This window comes from Alosa pseudoharengus, unplaced genomic scaffold (genome assembly GCF_046254945.1).
Source record: "Alosa pseudoharengus isolate Yale_2024_CS ecotype anadromous, Long Island Sound unplaced genomic scaffold, YU_APseudo_1.1 YU_APseudo_1.1_scf_3, whole genome shotgun sequence".
Taxonomy (NCBI): Eukaryota; Metazoa; Chordata; class Actinopteri; order Clupeiformes; family Clupeidae; genus Alosa; species Alosa pseudoharengus.
In genome coordinates this window covers 30,048,740-30,075,427 of record NW_027468718.1, presented here as the reverse complement: position 1 = coordinate 30,075,427, position 26,688 = coordinate 30,048,740, and the positions used below count along the sequence as shown (strand labels likewise).

General features: G+C 42.0%; 4 protein-coding genes across 11 annotated transcripts in view; 1 reads left to right on the top strand and 3 right to left on the bottom strand.

Moving 5' to 3' along the window:
• Positions 1-731: 731 nt before the first annotated feature.
• On the bottom strand, positions 732-1,900 carry LOC143100615 (gamma-crystallin M2-like). The gene is made up of 3 exons (XM_076263978.1): positions 1,871-1,900; positions 1,512-1,754; positions 732-1,004 (listed from the first exon to the last, which is right to left on the bottom strand). Exons 1-3 carry the CDS (start codon positions 1,877-1,879, stop codon positions 732-734), a joined length of 525 nt encoding a protein of 174 aa, XP_076120093.1. The 5' UTR covers positions 1,880-1,900.
• Positions 1,901-3,556: 1,656 nt separating this feature from the next.
• On the bottom strand, positions 3,557-4,878 carry LOC143100614 (gamma-crystallin M2-like). Its single transcript, XM_076263975.1, has 4 exons — positions 4,870-4,878; positions 4,251-4,493; positions 4,034-4,035; positions 3,557-3,827 (listed from the first exon to the last, which is right to left on the bottom strand). Exons 1-4 carry the CDS (start codon positions 4,876-4,878, stop codon positions 3,557-3,559), a joined length of 525 nt encoding a protein of 174 aa, XP_076120090.1.
• A 1,011-nt stretch (positions 4,879-5,889) lies between these two features.
• Positions 5,890-7,972, bottom strand: c9h2orf80 (chromosome 9 C2orf80 homolog). Its single transcript, XM_076263974.1, has 8 exons — positions 7,932-7,972; positions 7,567-7,648; positions 7,173-7,255; positions 6,817-6,895; positions 6,650-6,727; positions 6,462-6,549; positions 6,249-6,352; positions 5,890-5,958 (listed from the first exon to the last, which is right to left on the bottom strand). The coding sequence occupies exons 1-8, from the start codon at positions 7,970-7,972 to the stop codon at positions 5,890-5,892; spliced, it is 624 nt and encodes a 207-aa protein (XP_076120089.1).
• A 4,048-nt stretch (positions 7,973-12,020) lies between these two features.
• The window catches only part of pikfyve (phosphoinositide kinase, FYVE finger containing), a 33,464-nt gene continuing 18,796 nt past the window's right edge, over positions 12,021-26,688 (top strand). For 4 of the 8 annotated variants that reach the window (XM_076263991.1, XM_076263989.1, XM_076263988.1 and 1 more), the window contains exons 1-6: positions 12,021-12,165; positions 13,845-14,047; positions 20,987-21,157; positions 23,236-23,247; positions 24,232-24,341; positions 26,506-26,677. In XM_076263991.1, coding sequence (XP_076120106.1) covers positions 13,861-14,047; positions 20,987-21,157; positions 23,236-23,247; positions 24,232-24,341; positions 26,506-26,677 — 652 coding nt within the window. In that variant the 5' untranslated portion in view covers positions 12,021-12,165; positions 13,845-13,860. The remainder of the gene's footprint in view (positions 12,166-13,844; positions 14,048-20,986; positions 21,158-23,235; positions 23,248-24,231; positions 24,342-26,505; positions 26,678-26,688) is intronic. The other 4 variants (XM_076263992.1, XM_076263990.1, XM_076263987.1 and 1 more) reach the window with 2 other exon arrangements.

The following is a 26,688-nucleotide window of genomic DNA, read 5'->3' as shown; positions in this document are numbered from 1 at the left end:
ACAAATGCATCAACCTAAATGTGACATTCAGCCTACAATCTATCTAACCATAGCCATCTATACATATCTAATATACACATATTGCATGTAAAGCTTACAGGGACAGTTGTTCTATCATAAAAGGTCTTTATTCTGTAATTTGTGTATGTATAACAAACACTACAAAATGTGGGGCATAGGGAAAATTCTACAACAAACGTTGCAGAAAGATTGTTTATTAGTTTATTATTTTTATAATTTTGTATTTAATTTGGCTTTCTACTCTTAGACACCACACTAGCCAGAAACCCTGTGGTTTAATATAAACTATTTAACTATTTACTATACTATTTAAATGAATTAATTATGAACTAAATGAATTGCTAAAATAGCTGGTAAATAGTTTCCCCCCAGTATTTGATTGATTCAGTTCTTTTATACAGTGACACTGTAGAATAAGACCTTGGTTTATTTTTTATTGCATATGTGTAAGGTGTATTTCAGATTATGTGTCTCTTTGATTGGATTGAAAAAACTCCTTCCAGATGAGCATCAGTTCCTCGATGGTTTTATTGAGCTCTCCAAACACAGAGAGGTAGTCGGGCAACTTGTCCCAGACATCGCTACCAGACAGATAACCTTCCACGTGCAGAGAGCAAGAACAAAACTGAAAACACTTGAGCACTGACACCATTTTATTCAGTGTGTGGAAGAAGGCATACAGCAGACACTTCACAAGAACTCCGCTGTCTTTAGAGGTCCATGATGCGCCTGATGGAGCCAATCCTTGGGCTCATGCTACCCCAGTCGCTGAACCTTCTGTACTCGCCGGGCCTCAGATAGTACTGCTTTCCCCTGTAATTGGGCTGATCGTACATGAGCCAGTGGCCATCCATCACGTTGCAGGAGTGGATGTCGGACATGTTGAAGCGGTCCATGACATTGGGGCAGTCGTCCATCAACTCCATCATCTGACCGCTCATGTCATTGCGGTTGTAGATCCTCATTCTGAAGTTGCCGCGTTGCTTCAAGGGATGACAGGAGAATTAGGCTGATGTCACTGTGATATGTCAAGCATGATGCCTCAAGACAAATAATTGTTACTTGTTCACCTTCAATGGTTTCTGGAATGGTTTCTTTTTTACTAAGAGCAAGTCTGCTATTTGTAAACTGAACCAGTGCCTCAATATGTTACCGTGTTCTACTAAAATATAACTAAATTTGTCAGGAAATACAGAGCAAATTGGCTCCATCTCATTTGGTTAATTTGATTTGCATCTTTCCACCCACAAATAACCTGTTACCATTGGCACTGAGGAACACAAATAGGTTTGCCATAGGCCTGGACTGGATTAGGTTATAATACCAGTCAGTGACAAGTCATGGTAATTACAAGTAGTTCAAAGTATACTTATCTGTTTTGTAGACAGTTTTACTGCTTAACATCAACACAGGCTATTTACATAAAGTGGGGGCAGTAAATCCATTATGGTACAAATGAGTTGCTAAGCCTAACTCAGATCTTTGCTTACCATGGGGATCATACGGCAGGACCTCACACAGTCGTTCATTCCCATCATGTGCATATAGTCGGAGTACTCGCCCCTCCTCATGAAGAACTGGTTGCCCATGTAGTTGGGACGGTCGTAGATCATGAAGCAGCCGCTCTCCACCCTGATGGAGTGGCAGCGGTTGAAGTAGGAGTGCAGATCGGCGCAATCACTCATGCACTCATGGTGACGGCCACCGAAGTTCTTGTCCTCGAAGAAGATGATCTACAAGGACAGAAAAAGTAGACATGTTGAACAGAGTATTTGGCATAATTAGTCATGGTATATGGAGCCATTTTGTAAGGGCATTGTGTGTAAAGCAATCTCCATGTGTTACAAACCTTGCCCATGGCTGTTGATGGGGGATATGCGTCGCTGTGTTGTGTTGTCAATGACAGGTTATGTTTATATACATTTCCCTGCTTGAAATGGTACGACAGGATGTGTTGTTATTCAAATCATTGTGGACCACTGTCAGCAAAAACTTTACAGGTGTCTTGCAACTTTTTTCAAATGCTCTGTCTATGATAACCAAAGTGTTTCCAGCAAAAACCACGGCACTGAAAGCTGATGGAAAGCTCAGGAGTGAAATTGGTATTTGTCTGTGACATTCACCTTTCATGTTAATGATAACATAGGACAAATATTTTGAGTTGTATACAAGACTTCTTTAATTGTATCACATTATCACAACAATTTTACATCAACTCATAGTTCTGTATATTCTCCCCTAAATTCTTTAGATGTGATTGAACAAATGCTGTACGACTATGTTTTGTCTCTGTTTTGTCTGTTTGGGCTTTACTGGAAGTTACATCGGCTGCATGTGCCCTGTGCACAACATAATGGAATCCAGAAACCTAGCATTCCGGCCTTTTGTGAGCCTTTCTAATTGGGAGCTCTGCCAACGAGGCATGTTTTTCCTTTTCATCGTCTGCCTTGTTGAACAGCCAGGTGCTGTATCCTATGACCTATCAGATAATGTCCTATCAGTTAGTATCCTATCAGATCCGATCAGACCCAGGGTGATCCCACCCATTTGAGAACGACAACAAAAACCAGTGTCTGGTTTGCTGTAGATGACTGTTGAGGAGAGGAAGGATACTGGATAGGAGAGAAGCATGATCAAGAGTAGTTTTCTTTGGTTTTGTGGTGTAGTAAGACTGCATGTGTAGTTGGCTGCAGATGATCTGCAGATGAAATAGAACTATTTTCAACAAACTTTTTTTGATGAGAGATGTTTGATTTTTAAAGAGGATTAATATGTAAGGAGAAAATGTGCAATTAATAAGTTAAGTAACACATATTATGCTGTTAGCTTTTGTCTTGTGCCATCTATTGACAGGCTGAATAACTTTTATGTTGAACTTTTATACCTTACACTTGTCTGTTAACTCAGCAATGTTGTTCATTCAAAAGACTAATTAAAACCCCAAAATGATGTGTCACTCTCTGAGATCCCACTATAAAACTATCAAATTCAAAATGGATAAAAACACATGCAAGGCATTTGTGGTATAATTGTGAAAGAGCAGAATGGAATATATTTGGGTTAGAATAACTTCTGGAAAAAGCCTTATTCATATGAAGAAAAGGTGCAAAATATCAGTTGGCCAAAATCACTTGGCACTGTGGTTTGTTGACTCCTGTCAGTAAGCTAATCAAATCGATCTCTTATTGTTTGGTAATGTTTGCACACTTTTCTGAAATATATCATGTAATTTATGTCCATACTTCCTTTTTTTGGTTAAAACAATTTTACATAATCTGAAAATGTTCAACAACCATTTACTCACCAGATTTTAACATAATATTGTAACATAGTCTTGGATTATTGGAGATATCTTTGGCAGACACATGTTAAAACATAAGTTGTGTTTCCCTGTATTTTGAAGATTTAAAATAAGTTTTTAAGACTGTGGTGATTGAATGTGATCACAAAATGCTCACCAGTCCACATGTTATGCATTCTCTTTTATTGACAAACCAGTGCCAAAGAGATGCATGGAAAAACAGTGTCAGACTTCTTAAAAATCAGTGACCCTCCGGAAGGAGCCGGTGTTGGCGCAGGTGGCGCCCCAGTCGCTGAATTTGCGGTACTCGCCAGGCCTAAGGAAGAACTGGCGGCCTTGGTAGTTGGGGTGCTCGTACATGGTCCAGTAACCCTCGAGGACGTTGCAGGAGTAGATATTGCGGTTCTGGAAACTCTTCTGGACAGACTCACAGTCATCTGTGAACTCCATCATGCGACCCTGGAACTCAGGGCGCTCATAGATGCGCATGCGATAAGGCCCACCGCTGGTCTGTGAGAAGGACAGTCACTCTGTTAGTTTTCAGTTGCCAATTTGGCATGTGTTGTTTCTCCTCACAATGTTTCTCATGTCGATTAGGACTAAATTGCCCTGATTCAGTCAATACTGTTAGATCTTGTCAATGCATGTATTCAAGGAATGTACTTACAACAAACATTCTTCAATAAATTGAAGCACCATTACTACCATTACTACTAAAACAGGCAGTGATGGTAAAAAATACATTTCCAAGAGGATTCTGATATGATATGGCCAAAATTATTCTTCTCAGCACCCCAGCAACTCATAACATGTATTTTACAAATAAGTCTTTGGCAGACTTAGTGCACAACAGCCCCCCCCCACACACACACACACACACACCCCACCCATGTCAAGAAGATTTCCTCAGGCAGCTATAACTACTCACATAGTTGAAGGTACGACAGGAGCGGATGGAGTCATTGTAGCCCATCCAGTGCTGATACTCAGGGTACTCCCCACGGGTCAGCACATACTGGTACCCAGAGTAGTTGGGCCGCTCATACAGCACCCAGCAGCCGCTCTCCACCCTGATGGAGTTGCAGCGGCTGAAGTGGGGATGCATGTCAGGGCAGTCCGCGTCGCACTCATAGGAGCGACCTTGGAAGTTTTGTTCCTCATAAAAGGTGATCTACCATGCAGGCAATAGAGAGAATGCAATTTGCAATGACCCACATCACCTCATGACACACTCCTCCATAAGTATGCAAGCAGACTTACAATATATGAAACACAAATATATTCATGCATGCATTGTACGGTATAATATTTGCATGCATTTTGAATATAATGGTAATTAAACAGCTATACTTTAAGCAGCACTGAGTTTTGCATGCATTACATAGTCTTACATAATATCTTACATAATCATCCACATAAAGCTTACAGAGAATGAAATGACTAATTAGGTGAAATGACTAATTAATAAGAGCCTTTACTATAGCCTCATTATAGCATTTCCACAGAGATAACCTTTCCATTGCTCTTGGTCCAACCTCTGCTCTTACCTTACTCATTCTGCACAGCTCTCTGGAGACACTGGAAACAACAGCCTTGCCAGCTGGGGCCTGTGACCCTCGCTTTATACGCCTCAATCAACGCTTGATGGATAAAACTTTATTTGTTATTTTAATGACTGGGATTTGGAGCCCTGGTGGCGCTGCCAAAAGTCTGGATCTAGTGCATAGAGTTAAAAGCCCTGATTCATCAGAGCAAAAGGCCTAGCAGGGCACATTGCTGACACCTTTTTACCATCCACCTCTTTTTTTGATACTGTCATTGGAGTGTCACTGCATCCAAGAACCTGCCAAAATAGGATTAATGTTTGTCACATGGTATGTTTAAGCTCATCACAAAGCCTATAATATTGTTTGGTGCATTCCCTGGCAATCAAAGCTTTTCTGAAATGTGCTGCATGACACCTGGTAGAAGCCTTGAGGCCGGGATATTAACCTGACTGTTTATGGTTTGTGTGTGTGTGTGTGTGTGTGTGTGTGTGTGTGTGTGTGTGTGTGTGTGTGTGTGTGTGTGTGTGTGTGTGTAAGTCATTGTATGTGCGCTAAGGGTCACAGGTAGTTCTTAAGATGTTTAATGCCTGTATTTACCTGCAAAAATATGGATTAAAATAGAATGTCATTTTGTCAAGAAAGTTACTTCAAAAAGCTGAGAAGAGGCATGAATGTCATGAAAAAAGCTGAAGAGGCATGAATGAATTACAGAAGTTTATTTATAAGTTTAACACTTTGATGAATTTATGGACACCCCATGAAAGAGAATCTAACAGAGCCACTGATGTACAAGGACCTTAAAGGAAGAAACAAAAGAGGAAGGGGAAAAAAGTATGAACGCAAGGTAGATTTCACTCAAAGATGCATACTGAAGTGCACACATCTCCATGTCTAGTATGAACCAATACAAAGACAACAAAGACTGACGCTATCATGGAAAATGCCCTGCAGCAGAATTCTCATGCAAGTATCTCATTAGGATTTTGTATCCTGTATTGCTGTGAATTGCATGCTCTGATTTCAGTCTTGCAGGGATTCTTGTGATCCCTCATAATGCTCTGTCTTCTCAGTCAAGGAGTCTCCACTGTCCTGCAGTTGTAACAGATACACACTTTAACTGTAACTGTAACTTTAAACTGTAATCTCATACTGAGGTAACTCTGTTTGGCCACAAGGTGTTGCCATTGCATCTTTAAAAGATGACCACGTGCAATACAGCAGTGTAGGACATATTCACAAACTCAAGGTATAAGATATAACACTCCATCACATGATTTCCCATTTTTGGACCTACAAACAATTTCTTATGACAGTGAGCTTTCATTTCTGCATTTTCTTTATGATTCACACAGTGTAATGAAGATTGTTGCATCATTTACCGAGAAAGATGAAGCGGAGGACCTTGATGGCGAAGGGAGCGCGGGTTGGCTTGCAGTGGTGGCAGCCTTACAGTGTATGGACTTCCAGCGTTTCAGCCTCTCATCTATATCCATGAAATAAAACAAATTTAATAGAATCACAACACAAACGACACAGACTTGTGCATTTAAAAAAAAATCAGTGTTCTCCTCCAAGTAGGGACATCAACATACTGTGCTTGCGTGAGCGATCCACTGCCTTATAAGAGCCAAGCATGGCAAATGGATGGTAAGACAAGGCAAAGGGGTGGACGATAGCACTCTGTGAATGATACCAGACAGTGGCCCATTTGTCAGAGGCAATCATAAATTATTTTCACTGACGTAGCACACAAATATAAAATGAATGCAACTCAGTTTACCTTAGTCTGATTATGAGCGTAAGAGGCAGACGGCTTGCAGTTGTACAGACAAAGAATGTCCTCCACTGGCAAGCTATTCTGCATGATGAAGTTTATATATTTTACATACAGTATGTCAATTTTGTGTATATAATTCTATTCTACGCGTGCATTAGATATCCACTCACTAAGATCAACCCAGCAAAGGAGGACAGGATCATAGCTTCTCGCTCCGCATGGTTAGGGTACTGTATGTGTCCAGGGCTTCTTTGTTCATTGTAGGAATACAATCAAATCATACACACAAAAATAAATATACATACACAAAGCAAGATATGAAATACAAAACAACAAAATAATGATAAATGTCCAGATTAAGAACAAAATATGTAACAAAATACTTTAATACAATAATAGCTTTAACGTTTATTCAAAGTTTAATAATTGAGTAAATATAATGTGCATGAGTGATATTTGATTAAGGTCTGTATGGCAAACAGACCCACCTACAATACCTGGGGAAAAACAGGAAAGAAAGACTCACATGACAAAATTTTCCATGAGGTCTTTGCCATCCTCTTTATTCAACCACCACAGTGCCACGCTAATTGCCAAGTCATAATGGGCCTGAGAATACAGACAAAAATGACAGACCAAAGAAATAATCATCTGAAAAATACTGAAATTATAGATATTGTGCTATAATTGCATCTTGAACTTCATTCACTTGTGAAAGAGTATATCAGGCACAAACATCAGAAACTGCCTGAAAATAAATAATGTATCCAGTGTTGTGCATGTATTCACAGTGTGTGAAAATTTCATCCATATGCCACATTCATATGTTTTCTTTCTTTCTTGTGACCATAGTAAAATAGACAACTCTGTTGTAATTATTTTGAAAGTTCTACATGGAAATAAGAAAAATGTATACTCACAAGATCATCCAACATTGAAGAGGCTCCTTTCCCTTTGGGATCAAATCCATTTTCTCTGAGTTTCTGTCCAATATAATCACCACTTTTAAACAGGAAAACAAACTTCAGACTTTGTGATCCCTCTTTAGATTTGGTCAGCAAAAGAAAAATGACAAATGAAATGAACATTTTCAAGCAGAGAAATAGACTAAGATTTATATTTGATACATATTGGGAAGGAAATTGACACACTGTACTGTGTCAACCATTTGTAGCTTGTGATGTCTCTACATCAACACATTCAGCGATAATAGCCTGTTTACTTGTCAACATAGTACACCTAGCAACAAGAGCACATGCAGGTAGCTGAATAAGGAGCAACTCACAGTAATGCTTCGATATCTCTTTTCAGTTGTCTGGACTCCATTTCTCACCCTGTGCACAGCAAGCAGACACACATACGTGTTAAGCTTTACCACTCATTGAAATGAAACTAATGAAAGACAGGAATTATATGTACTGTATCTTGCTACTCGTCAGTAATATCATTCAGCTTACTGGAAGACTGCCTTAGCATGCGTGTGGGAGCAGAGTGTGAGAAAGTTGCTGATGCTATGTATGAGAATAGAGATCAGTAATTAACTCTTAGATGTATTTGAATGACTTTGGTCACTCAAGAACTTTGCTGATAGAGTATGTAGCAGCTTTAAGATTAAAAGCCTAGCAATCAGGTTTGGCAAGACAGCAATGATCTATGCAGTCTTAGGTGTGTACAGGTTTGTATAGAATTAAACAAGGCAATGTATGTTGTGTGAGTATGATATATGTTGTGAAAGTATAAGTTCAAAGTTAGATTTGATAGAAATAATATAGGATAAAACTAAAACAATGTTTTTGACATTCATTTAAAGCCTCAGTTTCAGATGTGTAAGCTTCAAACATCTGGCATACATAAACTGAACTATACTTGCTGAAAAAGATACATGATAAGTGACCCCGACATTAAAACCAATTTTGAATGAATGAAGAGGAGAATAGACCAAGGTAGGTTATTTAACTCACCTGTGACTCCCTGTAAGAAACACAACAGAAGATGGCAGTACTCCTCAATGAAGACAGGAAGTAAATAGACTGATAGTATAATGTTGGTCTCAGGTGTTGGGCTCACAGCTGAATAATTTATTAAGGAACACCTGTCAATCACTTCAACAATGGAGAGGGCCACACAGGCTACAATAGATCCCAGAACAGTTGCTTAGGCACTACAGCAAGATTATAACCACAAAGTAACCTGAGTTTTTTTGCATTCAGAAGATTTCTATGAGAAACTCAATGTTCACAGTTTGTCAGAGGACCAGTCAACCTGGCCATTTTGTTAGTCTGGCTAGGGTAATATAAGGGAACTGACATAGGCCTATAACTATGACCAATGTAACCAAAATATTCTGAGGTAGGCATATAGATAAAACATTTGTCACAAGTTAACCATTAATGCAGAAACTGTTATTAAAACAATAATAGCTTAAATATTATAATTCGAAATTGGCTTAAGTATTATAAGCTTAAATATTATAATTGGAAATATAAAATCAATCAATAAATAGCCTAAATATTTAGATATACTCAGTTAGTCAGTCTGTCAGTCAATCTCTCTCAAGCTGTATTAGCCCAGCCTACACACCTATCTAGCCTATTTGTCTATTAAAAACGTCACGTGTGTGTGCTTTTTTTCTCTGAAAAAGGCATATCATTACAGCAGTGGTGTAGGCTAGTCTAGGTAGCTGTAGTGGATATACTGTGATGTAGTGATACTGTGATCAACCCCAAATGTTAAAACTTATCCTTGCCTATTATGGGTATACTGAGATACTGATGCTTTTTAAGTGGGTATACTGCATAGTCCTGCGTATAACGTATACACCACTGCATTACAGAAGCTTTTACTTCACAATTTAACTTTAGCAGTCTGTATTATAGGCCTATTAAGCAATCTTTGAGGGAAAAAATCACCCAACCCAAAACTAATTGCAACAGAAATTGTTTTTGTTGTATTCAGTTCATGAAACCTTCCCATATCACATACCAAACGTCCATGAAAATCCAAGTGGTGGAACATTGTCAAAATTGGAATAATTTGTGCACTATATTCATCAGTTTACTTTCATTCTTCAATTGTTCAGTTGCTTTCTTTGGTTTCCTTCCCTGTGAGCCTGTGAGCTATGATGTGGTTTGGAGGAGGGTGTGTGTGTGTGTGTGTGTGAGTGAGAGAGAGAGAGAGAGAGAGAGAGAGAGAGAGAAATTCACAAAAGAAAGAGCTGACTTCTTCCTAAAACTTTCAAAAGATATACCCTATTTCGACTCATTGAGCAGTGCAGATCAAATGATTATAATACTGGGAGAGGGGCAAACAGCACCTCCGGCTGCCCAGTTTGTCAAAGCCTGCCATGATGCAAGGGACAGAGTGTAGATCTACTGGATCTCCATCCTATTTGTATCCATGCTTGTCTGTTTCTAACCAGCACCGTTGTTTATTATTGTCTGCTGGTTGTTATTGTTGTTTTTTTCCCCCACTGTCATTATTATGACCGCTGCGCAGCGAAGCGGCGGTCATATAGGTTTAGTCAGATTTTTTTTTTTTTTTTTTTTTTTTCTTTTTCGCATGTCCAAATTTCTGTCAATGATTCCCGGGACACTGAAAGACCGGGGTAGACGAAACTTGGTGGGCATGTAACCCCATATGGATAGCATGGAACCATCGTTTTTCGTTTTGATCTGTAGCCCCCCCGCTGGACTGCACCCCCCGAAAGGAGGGTAGGGCAGACACAGTTTTCTGTGAATATCTCGAGAACCGTAAGGTTTAGGAGGACCATTTTTTTTTTGTATGTTGATCTCAAGGGGCCATGTCAACCCATTCCATAACCACTCATTTCATGTATAGCGCCACCTAGTTAAACACAAAAAAGTAAAAATGAGGTGTTGTAATCGCAGGTATCTGTGACCTAACATAGTCAAAACTGCACGAAATTGGAAGTGTAGGATCATTATGACACCCTCTGAATGCACGCCAAGTTTCGTGGAATTCCGTTCATGGGGGGCCACACAATAAATTAATTTATGTTACTATACACCAACTGGCCTGTAGGTGGCCGGAGACAGTTTTCTGTGAATATCTCGAGAACCGTAGGGCCTAGGAGGTCCACCTTTTTTTTGTATGTTGATCTCAAGGGGCCATGTCAACCCATCCCATTACCACTTATTTCATGTATAGCGCCACCTAGTTAAAAATTAAAAAGCAAAAAATTAGGTGTTTTCATCACAATATCTCTGGCTGACATGGTCAAAACTGCACGAAATTGAAAGTGTAGGATCATTATGACACCCTCCGAATGCATGCCAAGTTTTGTGTACTTTCGTTCATGGGGGGCCTTACAATAAAACAATTTATGTGTACATTTAGTGACGTACACCAACAAGGATTCCCGGGACACTGAAAGACCGGGGTACACAAAACTTGGTGGGCATGTACCCCCACATGGATAGCATGGAACAGTCATTTTTCGTTTTGATCTGTAGCCCCCCCGCTGGACTGGACCCCCCGAAAGGAGGGTAGGCCAGACACAGTTCTCTGTGAATATCTTGAGAACTGTAGGGCCTAGGATGACCATTTTTTCCGTATATTTGCCTCCAGGGGTCATGTTAACCCAGTTCATGTGCACACATGTGCACAAACAGATACACACACACACACACATTCACAGTAATCATGACACATACTCACACAGTAGACATATGTACGCTTCCATGCACAGGCACATACGCAGGCACGCACACACACACACACACACACACACACACACACACACACACACACTCACACACACACACACACCCACACACATAACATAAACATAACACAAACAATCAAGAATTTCTCATAATTATGAACAGGCAAGATGGAGGTGGGGTTGTATAAAATGAATTTTACATGTGAAATCTATGAACTAATCATGTTTTGGTACTTGTTGTCTAGCAGATACCAGTGAGAATTGAGTGTGGATAATGCAATTTAGTGAGACAGTTAGAATCATATAGGCCTTTCAGCGTGATTTCTTTTTGTGGAAAACATGTGCTGGACTGGGCGGCGGTCATATTTTGTACCGCTCTGCGGTACATCTAGTTTTTATTAGCACTAGGCCTACTGTTATCATCACAATTACTATGTTATTATTTTTATACAGCACTGCTTTGGCAGGCAACACTGTAAAAGAACAGTCATGCTAATAAAACCAATTGAATTCAATTGAATTGAGAGAGAGAGAGAGAGAGAGAGAGAACCCCTATCATCATCACCCACCCAGCACGAATGGCCATTTACTCGTTGTTTGATTGGAACGCCTAGTCTCGTGATCACAACATAGATCGACTATCCTAGTTCTACATGTTATGCCTAACGTAGTTAGCACAAGGTACTTGAAGGATAGTTCTTCAGAGGAATGATCTCACTGGTAGATTGGGTAAACATTAAATGATGGACATTAATCCAAACTGTTGATTTCTCGGGAAATGATGAACTGATGATGTCAAGATGATACGAAGGTTTTAAGCAAACTGACAACCAAGGTAAAGTGGTGGATAGTGTTAACGTTAATGTTAGCTGACTTGGGAGTCACTTCAAACATTCTGGTGAAATACTGCTAACCAACCATTGGGCCTGTTGTCAGGTCTTCGGGAAACACCAGCTAACAAATGCATGTTGGTTGGGGAAACCATCCTCAATGCTACAGTAGTTAGGTATTTTGTGTGCTAATATTTGTAGCTTTGGGTATTGGAAGAATGTAGCTGCTACCTTGAAAAAATGGGTTTGCTTAGTATAGCCTAGCTGGCTAGCCAGATAGCGGATTCATTAGTTAGCTGGCAGACGACACACATTTGACTTCATTCCCAATGATAGGATAAGTCTTTAAGTTTTCTCTAGCAAGAGTGCAATGTATGTCGTAATATTGGATAGTTATATTGAATGTATGAATGATTTGTATACATATCATAACCTACTTCGTTGGTTGGTTGATTGTTAAAGCGGACTGGAGATTTTCACAAAAAGTGGCCCTACGCACCTTAAGAATGAGGTTAATTCAAGCAGTTTAACTAAATGGCCATGTAACCAAATAACCATAACGTTGGATCATGGTGGTTGATGATGGGTTGAGTTAATCATATAACATAACAACCGCGTGAGTTTAACATTAACAAACTTAACGTCACAGTAGACTGGATTATCGCAGAAGTGCACCGCGCGATTCGGCAAAATATCTACAGTATGTTGTCCATCCAGTTAGCAATAGGTTTTAGATTCATAACTGTCACTCGCCTTTAGTAGTCACATGATGTGTTTTTTTGTTTTTAAAAAAACGAAAGGATTATGGTTTTAATGTTCTTATGTTTTTTTCTCTTCACGATGCCGTTATGGGTTTTGACGTTGCCCATGTTGTTTACGGTTGGTTAAGATTAGTTGTATTTTTATATCAAGATGACGTGTTTCATTCATAAGCAGTCAGTTGGATTTACCAAACAGTAAGTGAAAGAGTAATTGTGTAACATCAGCCTATGGCGTACAGTTATTAGTCTGTCCGATGTTTATGAGTCACTTGTAGAGATTAGGCAAGCATCTGAAAGTAAATTATTCTGCATGTAAATTTCACTTCCGCTGTGCGAGGTTTGTTTTCAACTCATGGCAACCCTTATGAAGTAGATCCTGAGTCGAACTTTCTTTAGCAGTATGAGATTCCCTGAACAGATAGGCGACTTGTTGGCTACCTACTTGCTTCAGTGGTTGTTTTCTTTTTTGAAAGAGTGAGGGTGAATGGAGTCATGTGCTTCCTCTTGAGAACACATGCATGCCTTTGAGTCTTAAGATAATACACAGATTTCACACATTGAGGGTTTCCCCTTAACTCTCAGCATCTTTTGCTTAGCCGATGTATGGAATGGTCAACTACCATTTGAATAACTTTACCAGTATTCACCATGTTTAATAGTTATGTTAAACTTAATCCTAATCCTAAAACAATCCTGATCAAAACCTGAGGGAGTTTGCTTTTTTTAGATTCTGGTATAAAATATTACTGATACTTCTCCCGATACTCAGGATAACCTGTAAATGTCAGAGCTTTGTCTGCCTCCCCTTCTATCAAATATATCCCCCCTGGGAGAGTTGTTCTGTCCAATTTGTGCTTTTACACCCTCTCTCTTTCTTCTTCTTCTCCTCTCTCTCGTGGCGCTCGTGCCTGTGTCTCTCTCAGCCGCAGGAGTAGTGACATGGCCGCTGATGACAAGTCCTCCTCCTCGTCCTCCACCCTGGACTGGGTTCCGGAGCCGCCACCATCCCCGGTACCAACCAGCCCGTCCCACTTGACGCACTTCAAGCCGCTGAGCCCCGAGCAGGAGGAACCTCCCCTGCGCTCGGCCTACAGCTCCTTTGTCAGCCTGTTCCGCTTCAGCAAGGGTGAGTGAGAGTGGTGACTCTGGGACCGCAGCAGAGTTGCAGCACTGTATACTCACGGAAACCCCACACGTTTTTTATTTGGGAGGATGCTTCTCTTTATGTTGATTTTTTTCCGCTTTGAGGTTTTATTTTCACATCCTTTAACTGACCTCATTAGGCTATGTCCTAAATAAAATAATTCCTAGATGCCTACAGTGATGAACAATAGAGTACAACCTGTATGATTTGAAGTGTTTTTCTTGCACCTATTTGGGGTTTGTTCTTTGGCTTAAGAACATTAAAATAAATATTCACTGAGCTTCTTATACTTTCAGCAGGGGATTGATCTTAATTGATATGTGGCACCTCTCAGACTAAATTTGGATGAATTCGGATTAAAGCGATTCAATACAAGGTTTGGGGTTGACATTCCCAAAATTAAAAAACAAAATTAAAAGTATAAGTATATATACTCTATATATACTATAATTATATATATATATACTATAAAATGAGACAACCTAAAGTTTTCATGGTCTGCTTATGCTCTTGAGTTTGGCACTTAACTAACCATGGTACACTCTTGAGTTTGGCACCTAAATCATTACAGTCTTTTCCAAATTTAATAAAAATGGACAGGGAGGCTGCTTTTTTTTTTTTTTTTTTTTCTGGGATGAGAGTGGTGTGTTTCCGGATGTGTGTGTTGGAGAGCAGCCATCAGTCTTCAGGGATCATGTGACGGAGGAGACCTTGTGCACAATGCTTGTGATACTGTAGACAGTGTCAGGTCACCTGACTCTCAGGCATGAATGTCATTGGTCAGCTGCATGTCTGATGAAGCAGTTATGCTGGAACTGGTTGTCCTTTTCCCCTTTATTCCTGAGTCAGAGTGGTAATAAACTCCCAGTGAGCGACTGATCTTGAGGGCTGCAAACTTATGCAGCATTCAGTTTAGGACTAGTAGTTAGGACTGGAAGTCGCATGGGTGCGTTGTAGAGACACATGATAAATAAAAAACGCACTTCAGATATTATGTTGGTTTTTTATACATACAAAAGACAAAAATGTGGAAATGGGCATATGTGTAGATAACCTGCTCACCAGTGAAGTGTTTTTCATGTGTTTGCACTGAACAGTGCAATGTATGGATTTTTCTAAGATGCTTATGGTCTCCAAATGAACCATAATAAATAAGTGTCATACCTAATGGTCAAATAAGAATATTTGAAGAGATTGGTTCTAAAACGCTATATCTCCATTTTTGAAAACATTAATAAGTCATGTTATTTAATTGTGTATTTCAGGTAATATCAATACATTACATTACATTACATTACATTACATTACATTTGGCTGACGCTTTTTTAGCCAAAGCGACTAACAACATGGTAAACAGTTTAAGTTTTAGAGCAATTCTCAACAATTTTAGGACAATTTAAAAAACATTAGACTACAGTAAGAATAAGTGCATCAGTGAGTGCTGTTTTTAACAGTTACTTGTCAGTTTAAGACGGTTGGTGAGTGCTAGGATCAGTAAGACTTGTTGTAAGTGTTGCTATGAGAGGAGATGTTCTCTAAAGAGCTGGGTCTTCAGGAGTTTTTTGAAAATGGAGAAGGATGTCCCTGCCCTTGTAGGAACTGGCAGTGTGTTCCACCAACGAGGAACAACAGATGAGAAAAGTTTGGATTGGCTTGAGCGTACCGGTGGTAGAGCTAGACGTCGTTCGTCAGAGGAGCGCAGCGGTCTGGAGGTAGTGTAAGTCTGTATGAGGGCATTCAAGTAGGTGGGAGCAGAACCGGAGACTACTTTGTAGGCAAGCGTTAGAGCCTTGAATTTGATGCGGGCCGCCATAGGTAGCCAGTGTAGCTGGATGAGCAGCGGGGTAACATGTGGCCTTTTGGGTTGGTTGTAGACCAGGCGCGCCGCCGCGTTCTGGATCATCTGAAGTGGTTTCACTGCGCAGGCTGGGAGACCTGTCAGGAGGGCATTGCAGTAGTCGAGTCGTGAGATGACTATTGCCTGAACCAGAAGTTGGGCAATATCACGTACACACACGTATGCACACGCACACATGCCACAATCACTCACAGTATTTATGCAGAACAACATTCACTCACTCACACACATGTACAGACATATACATGATGAGCAATACAATTGCAGTTGTGTTGTTTTGACTGAGTAAAGATAAATCAAATAACAATAACCCAATTTAGTCTAGGTCAATTTTGAAAATAAATTAACCCTGAAGGCAAATCATGTTAATTTTTGGCATACAACATTTTTAGGGGGTTTGAAGGGTGCTGAATTCAACTCTTCTGTATGCCAGGCTCAAAAATGTCCCATAATGCCTCAAAACGGAGAAATCCAATATGGCCGCCGCCGCCAGGTCAAAATCTAATTAATCACTTATCTTTAGGACTGTACAAGGTAAAAACCTGAATGTAATGTGCTTTTATAGGTTTTCACATATAGGGAATTCAATGCCATACTCAGATTTAAGATCAAGACTAGAGAACATGCTTGAAATGAATGTACATGGTTAAAATTGTTGTCTCGGATAATGAATAATTCATGAAAAAAGAGGACCATGAAACAGGTTGATGGCTTTCTGAAGAATTTACTTTAAACATGTTTTTTATTTTTATATTTTTATATTTTAACTATCTATTTATATTATTTATCTGTATTTTAACTATTTGTTTAGTATTTGAAGAAAATGCTTGAAACTCTTAAGCTATTACTACTAGATTTGCCTACTATTGAAATATTGTACCTGAGCCTATTGTTTTGATGTCAGTGTGCTATGATGACATGTTTGCCCATCCCACCCCTACCCGTACCCCTACACACCCAAATACCCATATGTAACCCTGAATGAGGCCACACCCTCTACCTATACACTGAGGAGGCACTTTTTAGCAATTATGTCGCTCCTCTCACATGATGCTCAGCAGTAACAGGTAAACTATAACATAATATCACAACAATTTGTTTAGGACCATGTAATACATTTATAATAGCATGTGAATATTGTTATGTGAGGATTATGTATAGGCTAACTGAATAATTAATATATCGTAAGAAACTAAAAAAACGTTAGCTAGTTAGCCTTTGTGAATAGGAAGAAGCTAACTAGAGCCTCGACTCTCTGGGATGTGGGCCCCCTCTTGACAAGATGTTGGCCGCAGCATACAAGGCCCCCGGCACATGAACTGCTCTGAGAGAGCTGAACAGGGGATGAGCCCAGAGCCACAGGTCTGTCGACAGGCTGCAAAGACCTGGAGACCCCAAGCCCCCCTGTCTGTTGATGTAGGCCGCAGTCACCGTGCTGTCGGTCCTCACCATCACATCTTAGCCACGGTAGATAGTGTCGGAGGGCGAGGAGAGCAGCCCTCAGCTCCAGGACATTGATGTGCTGGGATAGCCAAGGGTCTGTCCAGAGACCATTGATGCCCTGACCATCGAGAACGGCGCCCCAGCCTACTGGGGATGCGTCTGTAAATACGACCCAGTCACGAATCTCTGGTTCCATGGCACTCTCCTTCTCGGTGTTGGCGGGATCTCTTCACCAGTATAGGGCCCTGTGAAGCCTGCGGGACACAGTCACCTTGGCCTGGGAGGGCCCTTGGGGGCACAGACAAAGGCTCAACAGGCACCTCTGGACTGGGCGCATGTGAAGGGCCATAAGGCCCAAGAGGCGAAGGCAGAGTTTCCACTCCACCTGGGCGTGCAACGTGAAGCAACTGAGACATTGAGACGGTTGCCCTCCTGGAGTCCAGGACCATGCCCAGGAAGGTGGTGACCTGGGAAGGCTGAAGCCTGCTTTACTTGGGGTTGGGGCGCAAGCCCAAGTCCTGAATGTGCTTCAACAGCAAGGCCACGTGTAGGTGGCATTGCACTTCTGAGGTTGCACAGATGAGCCAGTCGTCTAGATAGTTTAATATCCTCAGCCCCCTCTGCCTCCATGCACCTGGTGAAGGTTCGGGGGGCCAGAGAGATTCCAAATGGGGGGACTTGGAACTCGAAGACCTGACCCTCGAACGCAAACCTCAGGAACTGCCAATGCCCTGGCCATGGGTATCTGAAAATAAGCATCCTGTAGGTCGATGGTAGCAAACCAGTCCCCTGCATTGATGGCCTGCCGCACCCTCGGAACTGTGATGAACCTGCACCTCAGAGACCGGTGTACGTTGAGAGCCCTGAGGTCTAAAATAGGACGAAGGTCCTCTGTGTGCTTGGGTACAGGAAAATAACGGGAGAAGAACCCCGCTTGGGGGTCTGAACTCCTCACTTCCCTTATCGCCCTTTTGTCCAGGAGGGTGGACAGCTCTTCACATAAGGTCTGAGCGTGGGTCATGGTGGAGAGCACCCATGGATCTGCTCCAGCCAAGCCTTAATGCATCGAGCTGAGAGGTGAGGCTGGCTGGCTCGGAGATTGTCAGGAACGACAAGGGCGCCTGGAGAGGCCACGGCCACTAGCACGCTGGCCCCCCCGGCCAGCTTGTGGGCAGGTACCCCGCCCCTGGGATGCCTGAAGCCGCTGCATGAGATCAGTCGGCCCCCAAGACGGATGCCCCAAGGTAGGTGTTGGCTGAGGCGTGAATGCTCTAGGGCGCTTAGCGCCCCTGGTACGCCTGCCAAGAGACCCTCTCACCTCTTCTGCACAGGGCCAGCTGTCACGCGCCTGCTGTGGGCCGAACATGGACCCAGGCTCCACCGGCACTCTCAAAAGACGCTCTCTGTCTGCCTGCTGGAGCTGAGATTAAGACAGCCAGAGATGGCGTCTAGCTACTTAGAACTGAGGCAAGGAGCGGCCCGATGCCACTGCCTGCTCCTTAGACACTGCAGTGAGGTACACAGAGGCTGACTGGAGCTCTATCAAAAGAGTGGGATCACCGGCACTGCTTTGCAAGAGACCAGAGAGGTGTCGAACATACAGGGACAGAATGGCCGCTGTGTTAGCCAGGCAGGCTTGCATCACTATGGGCCTATGCAGCTTACCCAGCAGAGCCTCCATAGTCCTGCCATTGGCACTGAGGCAGGAGGGACCACCAAAGAGGGAGTTGGGGGAGTTGAAGAGGGGCTCCAAAGCTTGATCCACTGGGGGGAGCGAGCCACAACCTATCAGCCCTTCACCGTGCATGTTGGAAAGCACCTTAGCCTGGCCAGACCACCTATGAAAAGTAGTTGGGGAGGAAAACTGGTGACAGAACAAGTCGCTAAAGTCTGGTAGGAGGGAAATGAGCGCCGCCACTGGGCGCTCAGTCATGTCTGTGTGGAACCTAGATGCAGAGGCAAGGGGCTTTTCTGGAAGGGGAATATCAAGAGCCCTGGATGCCCTGCCAACGACCTCCTCAAACAGACGGGCCAGCTCGCCTCCCACGGGACTGGCTACACAGGGCAGTGCACAAGGTAGCTCCTCTCCCTCTCAACGTCCACAATGGCCTCCTCATCTTCCTCCTCCAGCTCATGCGGACTGGTAGAAGGAGCAGGTTGGGGAACTGCAGGCCTTGTGCTAAGAGAAAAAAGTGAGGCTTGTAAGGCTGCTGAGGACTCCCCAAGCGCCCTGGCTACTCTTGCCATCTTCCTTGACGGACCCTCGGAAACAGGAGAACCCGCACGTTTACCAGAGAAAAAACGACAACGGGCTTCCCTTGTGTGCGTAGGCATAATTAAACAATTCATGAACGACTGGGGGACGTCCCTTGCCAAGAAAGCATGTTGGTGGCCCAAACACAACACACACTTATCAGGCCATCCAAATGTGCATGATCAGTTAGTGCCACAGCTACTATCTCACCAATTCCAAAAGCTTGTAAGGAGATCACCTCCTGTGGTTGCGTCAAGGGATGTCTAAGCCAGTGCTACAGTTGCAGGAAAAGTTGCATGTTATGCAGCAGCACCTGTCAGAACACTGCTGGAGAGGAGGAGGATGAGGATGATTAGGATAGCCTAAGTGTGTAGCCTACCTCTTCATACCAAGAAGTTTAAAGAATTGATTAGAACAGAATGGATTAATTACTAAATAAATAGGTAAATATGCATTATTAAATAAATAGTTAAAATACAGATAAATAGATAAATACAGATAAATAATATAAATATATAATTGAAATATGGTAATCAACCTTGCTTCTAAACATGTTTCAAGTAAAATCTTCAGAAAGCCATCAACCTGTTTCATGGTCCTCTTTTTTCATGAATTATTCATTATCCGAGACAACAATTTTAACCATGTACATTAATTTCAAGCATTTTCTCTAGTCTTGATCTTAAATCTGAGCATGACATTGAATTCCCTATATGTGAAAACCTATAAAAGCACATTACATTCAGGTTTCTACCTTGTACAGTCTAAAAGATAAGTGATTAATTCGATTTTGACCTGGCGGCGGCGGCCATATTGGATTTCTCGATTTTGAGGCATTATGGGACATTTTTGAGCCTGGCATACAGAAGATTTGAATTCAGCACCCTTCAAAACCCCTAAAAATTTTGTATGCCAAAAATTAACATGATTTGCCTTCGGGACTTTAAATAAGCACATTTTCCAAAATCCTGCCTAGTCTAATTACAGTTCTACTGAAATTAATTTGAAAACAAAAATTAAGGAAATTATTAATGAAAATTCTTTAAAATGGAGGATATTGCATTTTGGAACCAAACTGTTCATCATTTCAGATTAACCCCTTACCTGCCAAGCAGGCCAAACCCAAAGTTTTAGACACCAGTAGCAGAATTCAAAGTGCTATTTAATATTTGACCACTACTCTTCATATCTTAGAAAAAAATGGCCTGATTCTGAGAGAAGCCCACAATTAGAAAATCTTTAATAAAATAGAAAATAAAATCACTCTTAAGGTGTAAATGTACCTGTTTTTGCTGGAGAACCTCCTTGTTGTGATGAGTGTAATGGGCATATCTTTGTTTGTTTGTTTGTTTGTGTTGGGGTTTAGAAGATGTGCGGCCCCCAGCTGTGGCAGAGAAGTCCGAATCAGCGTCACCTTCTCCGCAGGGAGAACGGCGGAAGTGGAGTAGTCCTACACACTCCCTCCACAGCACCGGCTCCCTCAGGAAGCCGCACCCTGAGCTCATACGACGCACCTCCAACACCTCCAGCGCCTCAGGTACAACACACGTACACACACGTAGGCACATGCACACATGCCACAATCACTCACAGTATTTATGCAGAACAACATTCACTCACTCACACACATGTACAGACATATACATGATGAGGTGCTGTTGTATTGTATAGATTGATCACCAAGACATAACACACACTTAAATAGGATAAATATTTGTGAAAATGTCCCCTCATTGCAGTGATGTGTCTCAGGTTCATTAATATCACAGAATGATGTCGTATTTTCAAATGAATCAATATTCCTTTGGTCAAGTTTCATCTAGCTTTGCTATGAAGGTGGTGAACCTGACAGTAAGATGGGATGATAAGTTTGTTTCTGCCTTTTAGCTGTAAGGTTTAAGAAAAAAGGCTCAGTGGCAAACTTTCAGGACCCCCATCCAGTTTGGATTTCTACTCTCAAATAAAATACCTGGCTGCCACCTTGGTAGTTCACTGCACTTTCCTGCCATTGTCTTCACAACATCAATGTAGATGCCCACGTACAGTCTTGCCATAAGGCCTGTGTTAGTCACATATGAGTCAGTTGTTTTAAATCGTTCTTTGGCAGTCTATTACATATTTTCAATCAGGCTATCCTTATTGCTATCAGATGCCACATCCACCTGAAGAGCAGTTTCTTGCATGGGGTGACATGGCAGGCAGCCTTACACAAGGCTTTTTGAAATTTTGTGATTGCAGAAACTAAGTGGCTTGTCTATGCAGTTGAGCTGGAAGCTGTTTTCCCATGTGCCGTTTTAGTTCAGTTACATGGTGTCAGGTATCTCACACTCCTTATGTTATTTGTACACATGGTACAATTGTGAGTTAGATATAGTTGGCTAAGCTATTTTGTAGTAGTCTGACTATCTATCATATTCATGTGAAATTTCCATTTTTTTAAGGTTGAGGCCAAGGAAGCATCTCTTTCTGTACATGGGGTTTGATAAGATTGTTAAATGCAGCCTGTCTTACAAATAACAAGTTGAAACCCAGTGTAGGCTTATTTGATTTCACTCAACACCTCAAAATGCTCTGCTGTTCCCCCGGCTGATAAGGGTTTGATATATGAAGAGGCTGACAAAAAACCTAGATGCAAACACTGTGTCTCAAATCGCGTACTTCTGCACTTACAATACCTAATTTGAGTGTGTGAGGGCGTTCACACTTCCAACGACACAAAGTGCACTGCAAGTCCCCGGATGGTGCACTCATTATGGTCAAAAAGCTGAGCGTAGAACGCTGGACACTTTTCGCCCTCAACGGACGCCATCTTCAATCGCAGTTGAGAAAGCTGGAGCAGCAGTGGAAAACACACGTTACAGAAGTACAAGCAAGTTACTGCTTGTACTTCTGTAAGTAAGTTACTACCATGTCACTGTCGAATAGAGGACACCAATAAAGGTATATTTAAATGTTGCGATCGTCATTTCCTTTAAGTGCACAGAGTCAGTGTTTGATATGAGACAACACTAATTTGTTAAAATGTATGCACTCCGCCAGTAAGCGTACAGTGCACATACTGTAGGGTGCTGCACAAAAGTGTATTCACGGAAGTACGCCAATTGAGACCCAGTGCAAGACTCATTACTGAGTGGGCAGAAACCAACACAGTAAGCCTTTGATCATCCAAAATCTTGTCAGAGGTACTCATCAGGAGGATGTTCCATGGTTCTCACAAGGACCAAGTTCCACTGGTCAGCTTAGAACAGCTCATTTAGGGGTTCTAGAGAGTTCCATGTCGTACTTCAGAGAACAGGGCAGAGGAACATACAAAGAGTAATACGCAGCTGATCCCAAGGTCATGAGACATGGAGAACTACATGGACCTGTGGACTAGCCCCAGCCAGGATGAGCATTTGTGTCTGACTGTTACTCAAGCACTGTATGGGTAGAGTTTCTGGAAATCAAATGGTTAAGGTATTGGATCTGTTTTCTTAACAAGTTGTAGTGGGAACAATATGGCACAGGACCGTATTTCCCCTCTATGGAGCTCAAACAGTGAGCAGTCTGCACATCATATGTTCAAAGATGGTGCTCATTATCTTTTTGTTTTTGTTCTTTCTTTGTTTATGGCAGTGGATTGGGAAGGTGAGCTTCAATCATCTTACTCATGGGACTTTCTGTGTTTGATGGTGTGCAGTGGTGGCCTTTTTCAAGAAATGCTTTTAACAACTTAATGAGTGTCTGTGTGTGTGTGTGCATCTTAAGTGTCATAACCCAAGTGACGAGTGCTGTGCTGGAAACTGTGTGTGTGTGTGTGTGTGTGTGTGTGTGTTGTGTGTGTGTGTGTGTGTGTGTGTGTGTGTGTGTGTGTGTGTGTGTGTGTGTGTGTACACACAATCCTGTTCACATCTGTGTGCACGTCTCACGTCCTTACCATTACAAACAACATGGAATGCTACAAGACTGTTCACAGTTTAATTTTTATGTCTTTATTGTTTATTATTTTATTCTACATGTTGAGATGCTGAGATGCAAACACGGTATTAGGGCATGCTGTTATGACCCAAAAACCATAGAATCATCACATGCAAGAAATGCTGTCAGTCTTAATATTACTGTCATTCAGAATAACAAAGCAATCTTCTGCTGCCTTGAGAAACTGGAGCCTGATTATGGTACATTGACTGGTGACTGGCTCTGTAGTGCTTGTGAGGGTGGCTGGGTCCAGGCCATGTCACATGTGCTATCAACTGACCTGCATGGATCGCTGTGTCAGCCCTTTGAGAAAGGCATGTTAACTGGAACGTTTGATGGTGGTTGTGACGGTCGTTAGGTGCTCGCTTTGTGTGTGTGTGTGTGTGAGTGTGCTTGGCTTGGGTGCATGGTTTTCTCTCTCTGTATGTGTGCATTCCTTTCTTTCTTTTATTTACTATTTCTCTCTCTCTCTCTCTCTCTCTCTCTCTCTCTCTCTCTCTCTCTCTCTCTCTCTCTCTCTCTCTCCCTCCCTCCCCCCTTCTCTCTGTCTGTCTGTCGGTCTCTCTCTCTCTGTATGTGTGCGTTCCTTTCTTTCTTTTATTCTGTCTTTGTCTCCCTTCCTCTCTCTGTGTCTGTATCTGTGGGTGTATGTAGATGGGAGGCGTAAGTCCGAGACCCCTCTAGGTACCCATGACCCGCGCACAGCCGTACAGTTACGCACAGCCCTGAAGAGACTGAAGGAGATCATGGAGGGGAAAAGCCAGGTAAGCCCACTCTACGATCCCCACTAATCCCATATGTCTCAACAACAACAACTCCTGAACTCAGCACCGCTCTCTTCTTTGCTATTCTAATCAGCAACATAGTCTCTTGCAAACCAATGGAATCTTATCCACTTAAACTTAACCATTCTTCGTTCGTACCAATGAATCAATACTATGCCAAGAACACTGGAGGATTTTGCCCACAGTGTCAGTGTAACAGATAGATTTGTTGTCTTAATCATTGATTGTTTTTAGCAGTTTTAGCAGAAGTGAGGTATCTATTGATCTGGGAGGTATGTAGGCATGGATGCCCTGTATAAGAGCTATGTTAGTAGAAGTTGTTGAAATTGATGCTGTAATTAATAGGAAAGCGTTAGTTTACTAAAATTGCTAACAAAAAGTGAATCTTTCATATATTCTAAATTCATTAGATATTAAGTGAAATATTTCAAGCCATTTTTGTTTTAATCTGGATGATAACGGCTTACAGCTCATGAAAACCAAAAATCAGTATCTCAAAATATTACAATAAAGAGGTTATAATTGTAGAATTCTGGGGTATTCTCACTGTACAGAAATGAACTAATCTAACTAATTTAACTAATCTAAAATAGTTCATTTAATCACTCAATACTTGGCCGGGCTGTTTTTGCACAAATTACTTCATCAGTGTGGCGTAGTATGGAGGCAATCAGCCTGTGGCACTGCTGAGGTGTTATGGAAACCCAGGTTGCTTTGATAGTGACCTTAAGGTTGTCTGTGTTGTCGGGTCTGGTGTTTCATTTTCCTGTTGACAATAAACCAGATTCTCTTTAGGGTTCAGGTCAGATGAGTTGACTGGCCAATCAAACAAAGTAATACCATGGAAAGCAAACCAGTTATTAGCAGTTTTGACACTGTGGGAAGGTGCGGAGTCCTGCTGGAAAAGGATATCAGCATCTCCATTAAGCTTGTCAGCAGATGGATCTCCTGAAAATCTCCTGGTAGAAGGCTGCATTGACTATGGACTTGATAAAGTGGACCAACACTAGCAGATGACATGCCACCCCAAATCATTACTGACTGTGGAAACATCAAACTGCACTGCAAGCAATTTGGATTTGGTGCCTCTTCACTGTTCCTACAGACTCTTGGGACCTTGATTGGACCCTGATATCCAAATGAAATGCAAATGTTGTTTTTATGTGAAAAGAGGAGTTTGGGCCACTGAGCAACAGCCCAATTCTGTTTCTTCTTATCCCAGGTAAGATGCTCTAACCTGGTCTCTGATTCAAGAGTGGTTTGACAGGAGTGGCTGTGCCACTTGTAGCCCATTTCCTGGATACGTCTGTGCATGGTGGCTCTTGATGCAGACTCCAGCCTCAGTCCACTCCTTGTGAAGATCCGCCAAGTTCTTGAATCGGCTTTGTATGTAGATTCTCTAAAGGCTGTGGTCATCCTTGTTGCTTGCACACCTTTTCCTACCACACTTTTCCCGTTCCAGTCAACTTTCCATGAATATGCTTTCATACAGCACTCTGAACACCCGGACTTTTCATACAGCACTCTGAACACCCGGCCCTTTCAGCCATGACCTTCTGTGGCCTACCCTCTTTGTGGAGGGTGTCAATGAGTGTCTTCTGGACAACTATCAAGTCAGAAGTCTTTCCCATGGTTGTAGTTGTGTTTACTGAACCAGGCTAAGAGATTAAAGGCTCTAGTAACCAACATTTCTGTATTATAACATTTTTATTGTAATATTTTGAGAAACTGTTTTTTCTGTTTTTCATGAGCTGTTAGCCGTAATCATCAACAAAATATTGAACTTTTCCATGAATTTTTTGATAGCCACCTGTACAGTATGTTTTAGTACATTTGTAGGTGTGTTGTTTGCATGATCCCAGTGTCATCAAAGCACATGTGATTCCTGTTAAGTAGTTTATCTGAGAAGACGTGTGTGTGTGTGTGTGTGTGTGTGTGTGTGTGTGTGTGTGTGTGTGTGTGTGTGTGTGTGTGTGTGTGTGTGTGTGTGTGTGTGTGTGTGTGTGTGTGTGTGTGTGTGTGTGTGTGTGTGTGTGTGTGTGTGTGTGTGTGTGTGTGTGTGTGTGTGTGTGTGTGTGTGTGTGTGTGTGTGTGTGTGTGTGTGTGTGTGTGTGTGTGTGTGTGTGTGTGTTGCGCGCCACAGGACAGTGACTTGAAGCAGTACTGGATGCCGGACAGCCAGTGTAAGGAGTGCTACGACTGCAACGAGAAGTTCACCACCTTCCGTCGTCGCCACCACTGCCGTCTGTGCGGCCAGATCTTCTGTAGCCGCTGCTGCAACCAGGAAATCCCTGGCAAGTTCATGGGATACACGGGTGAGTGATTG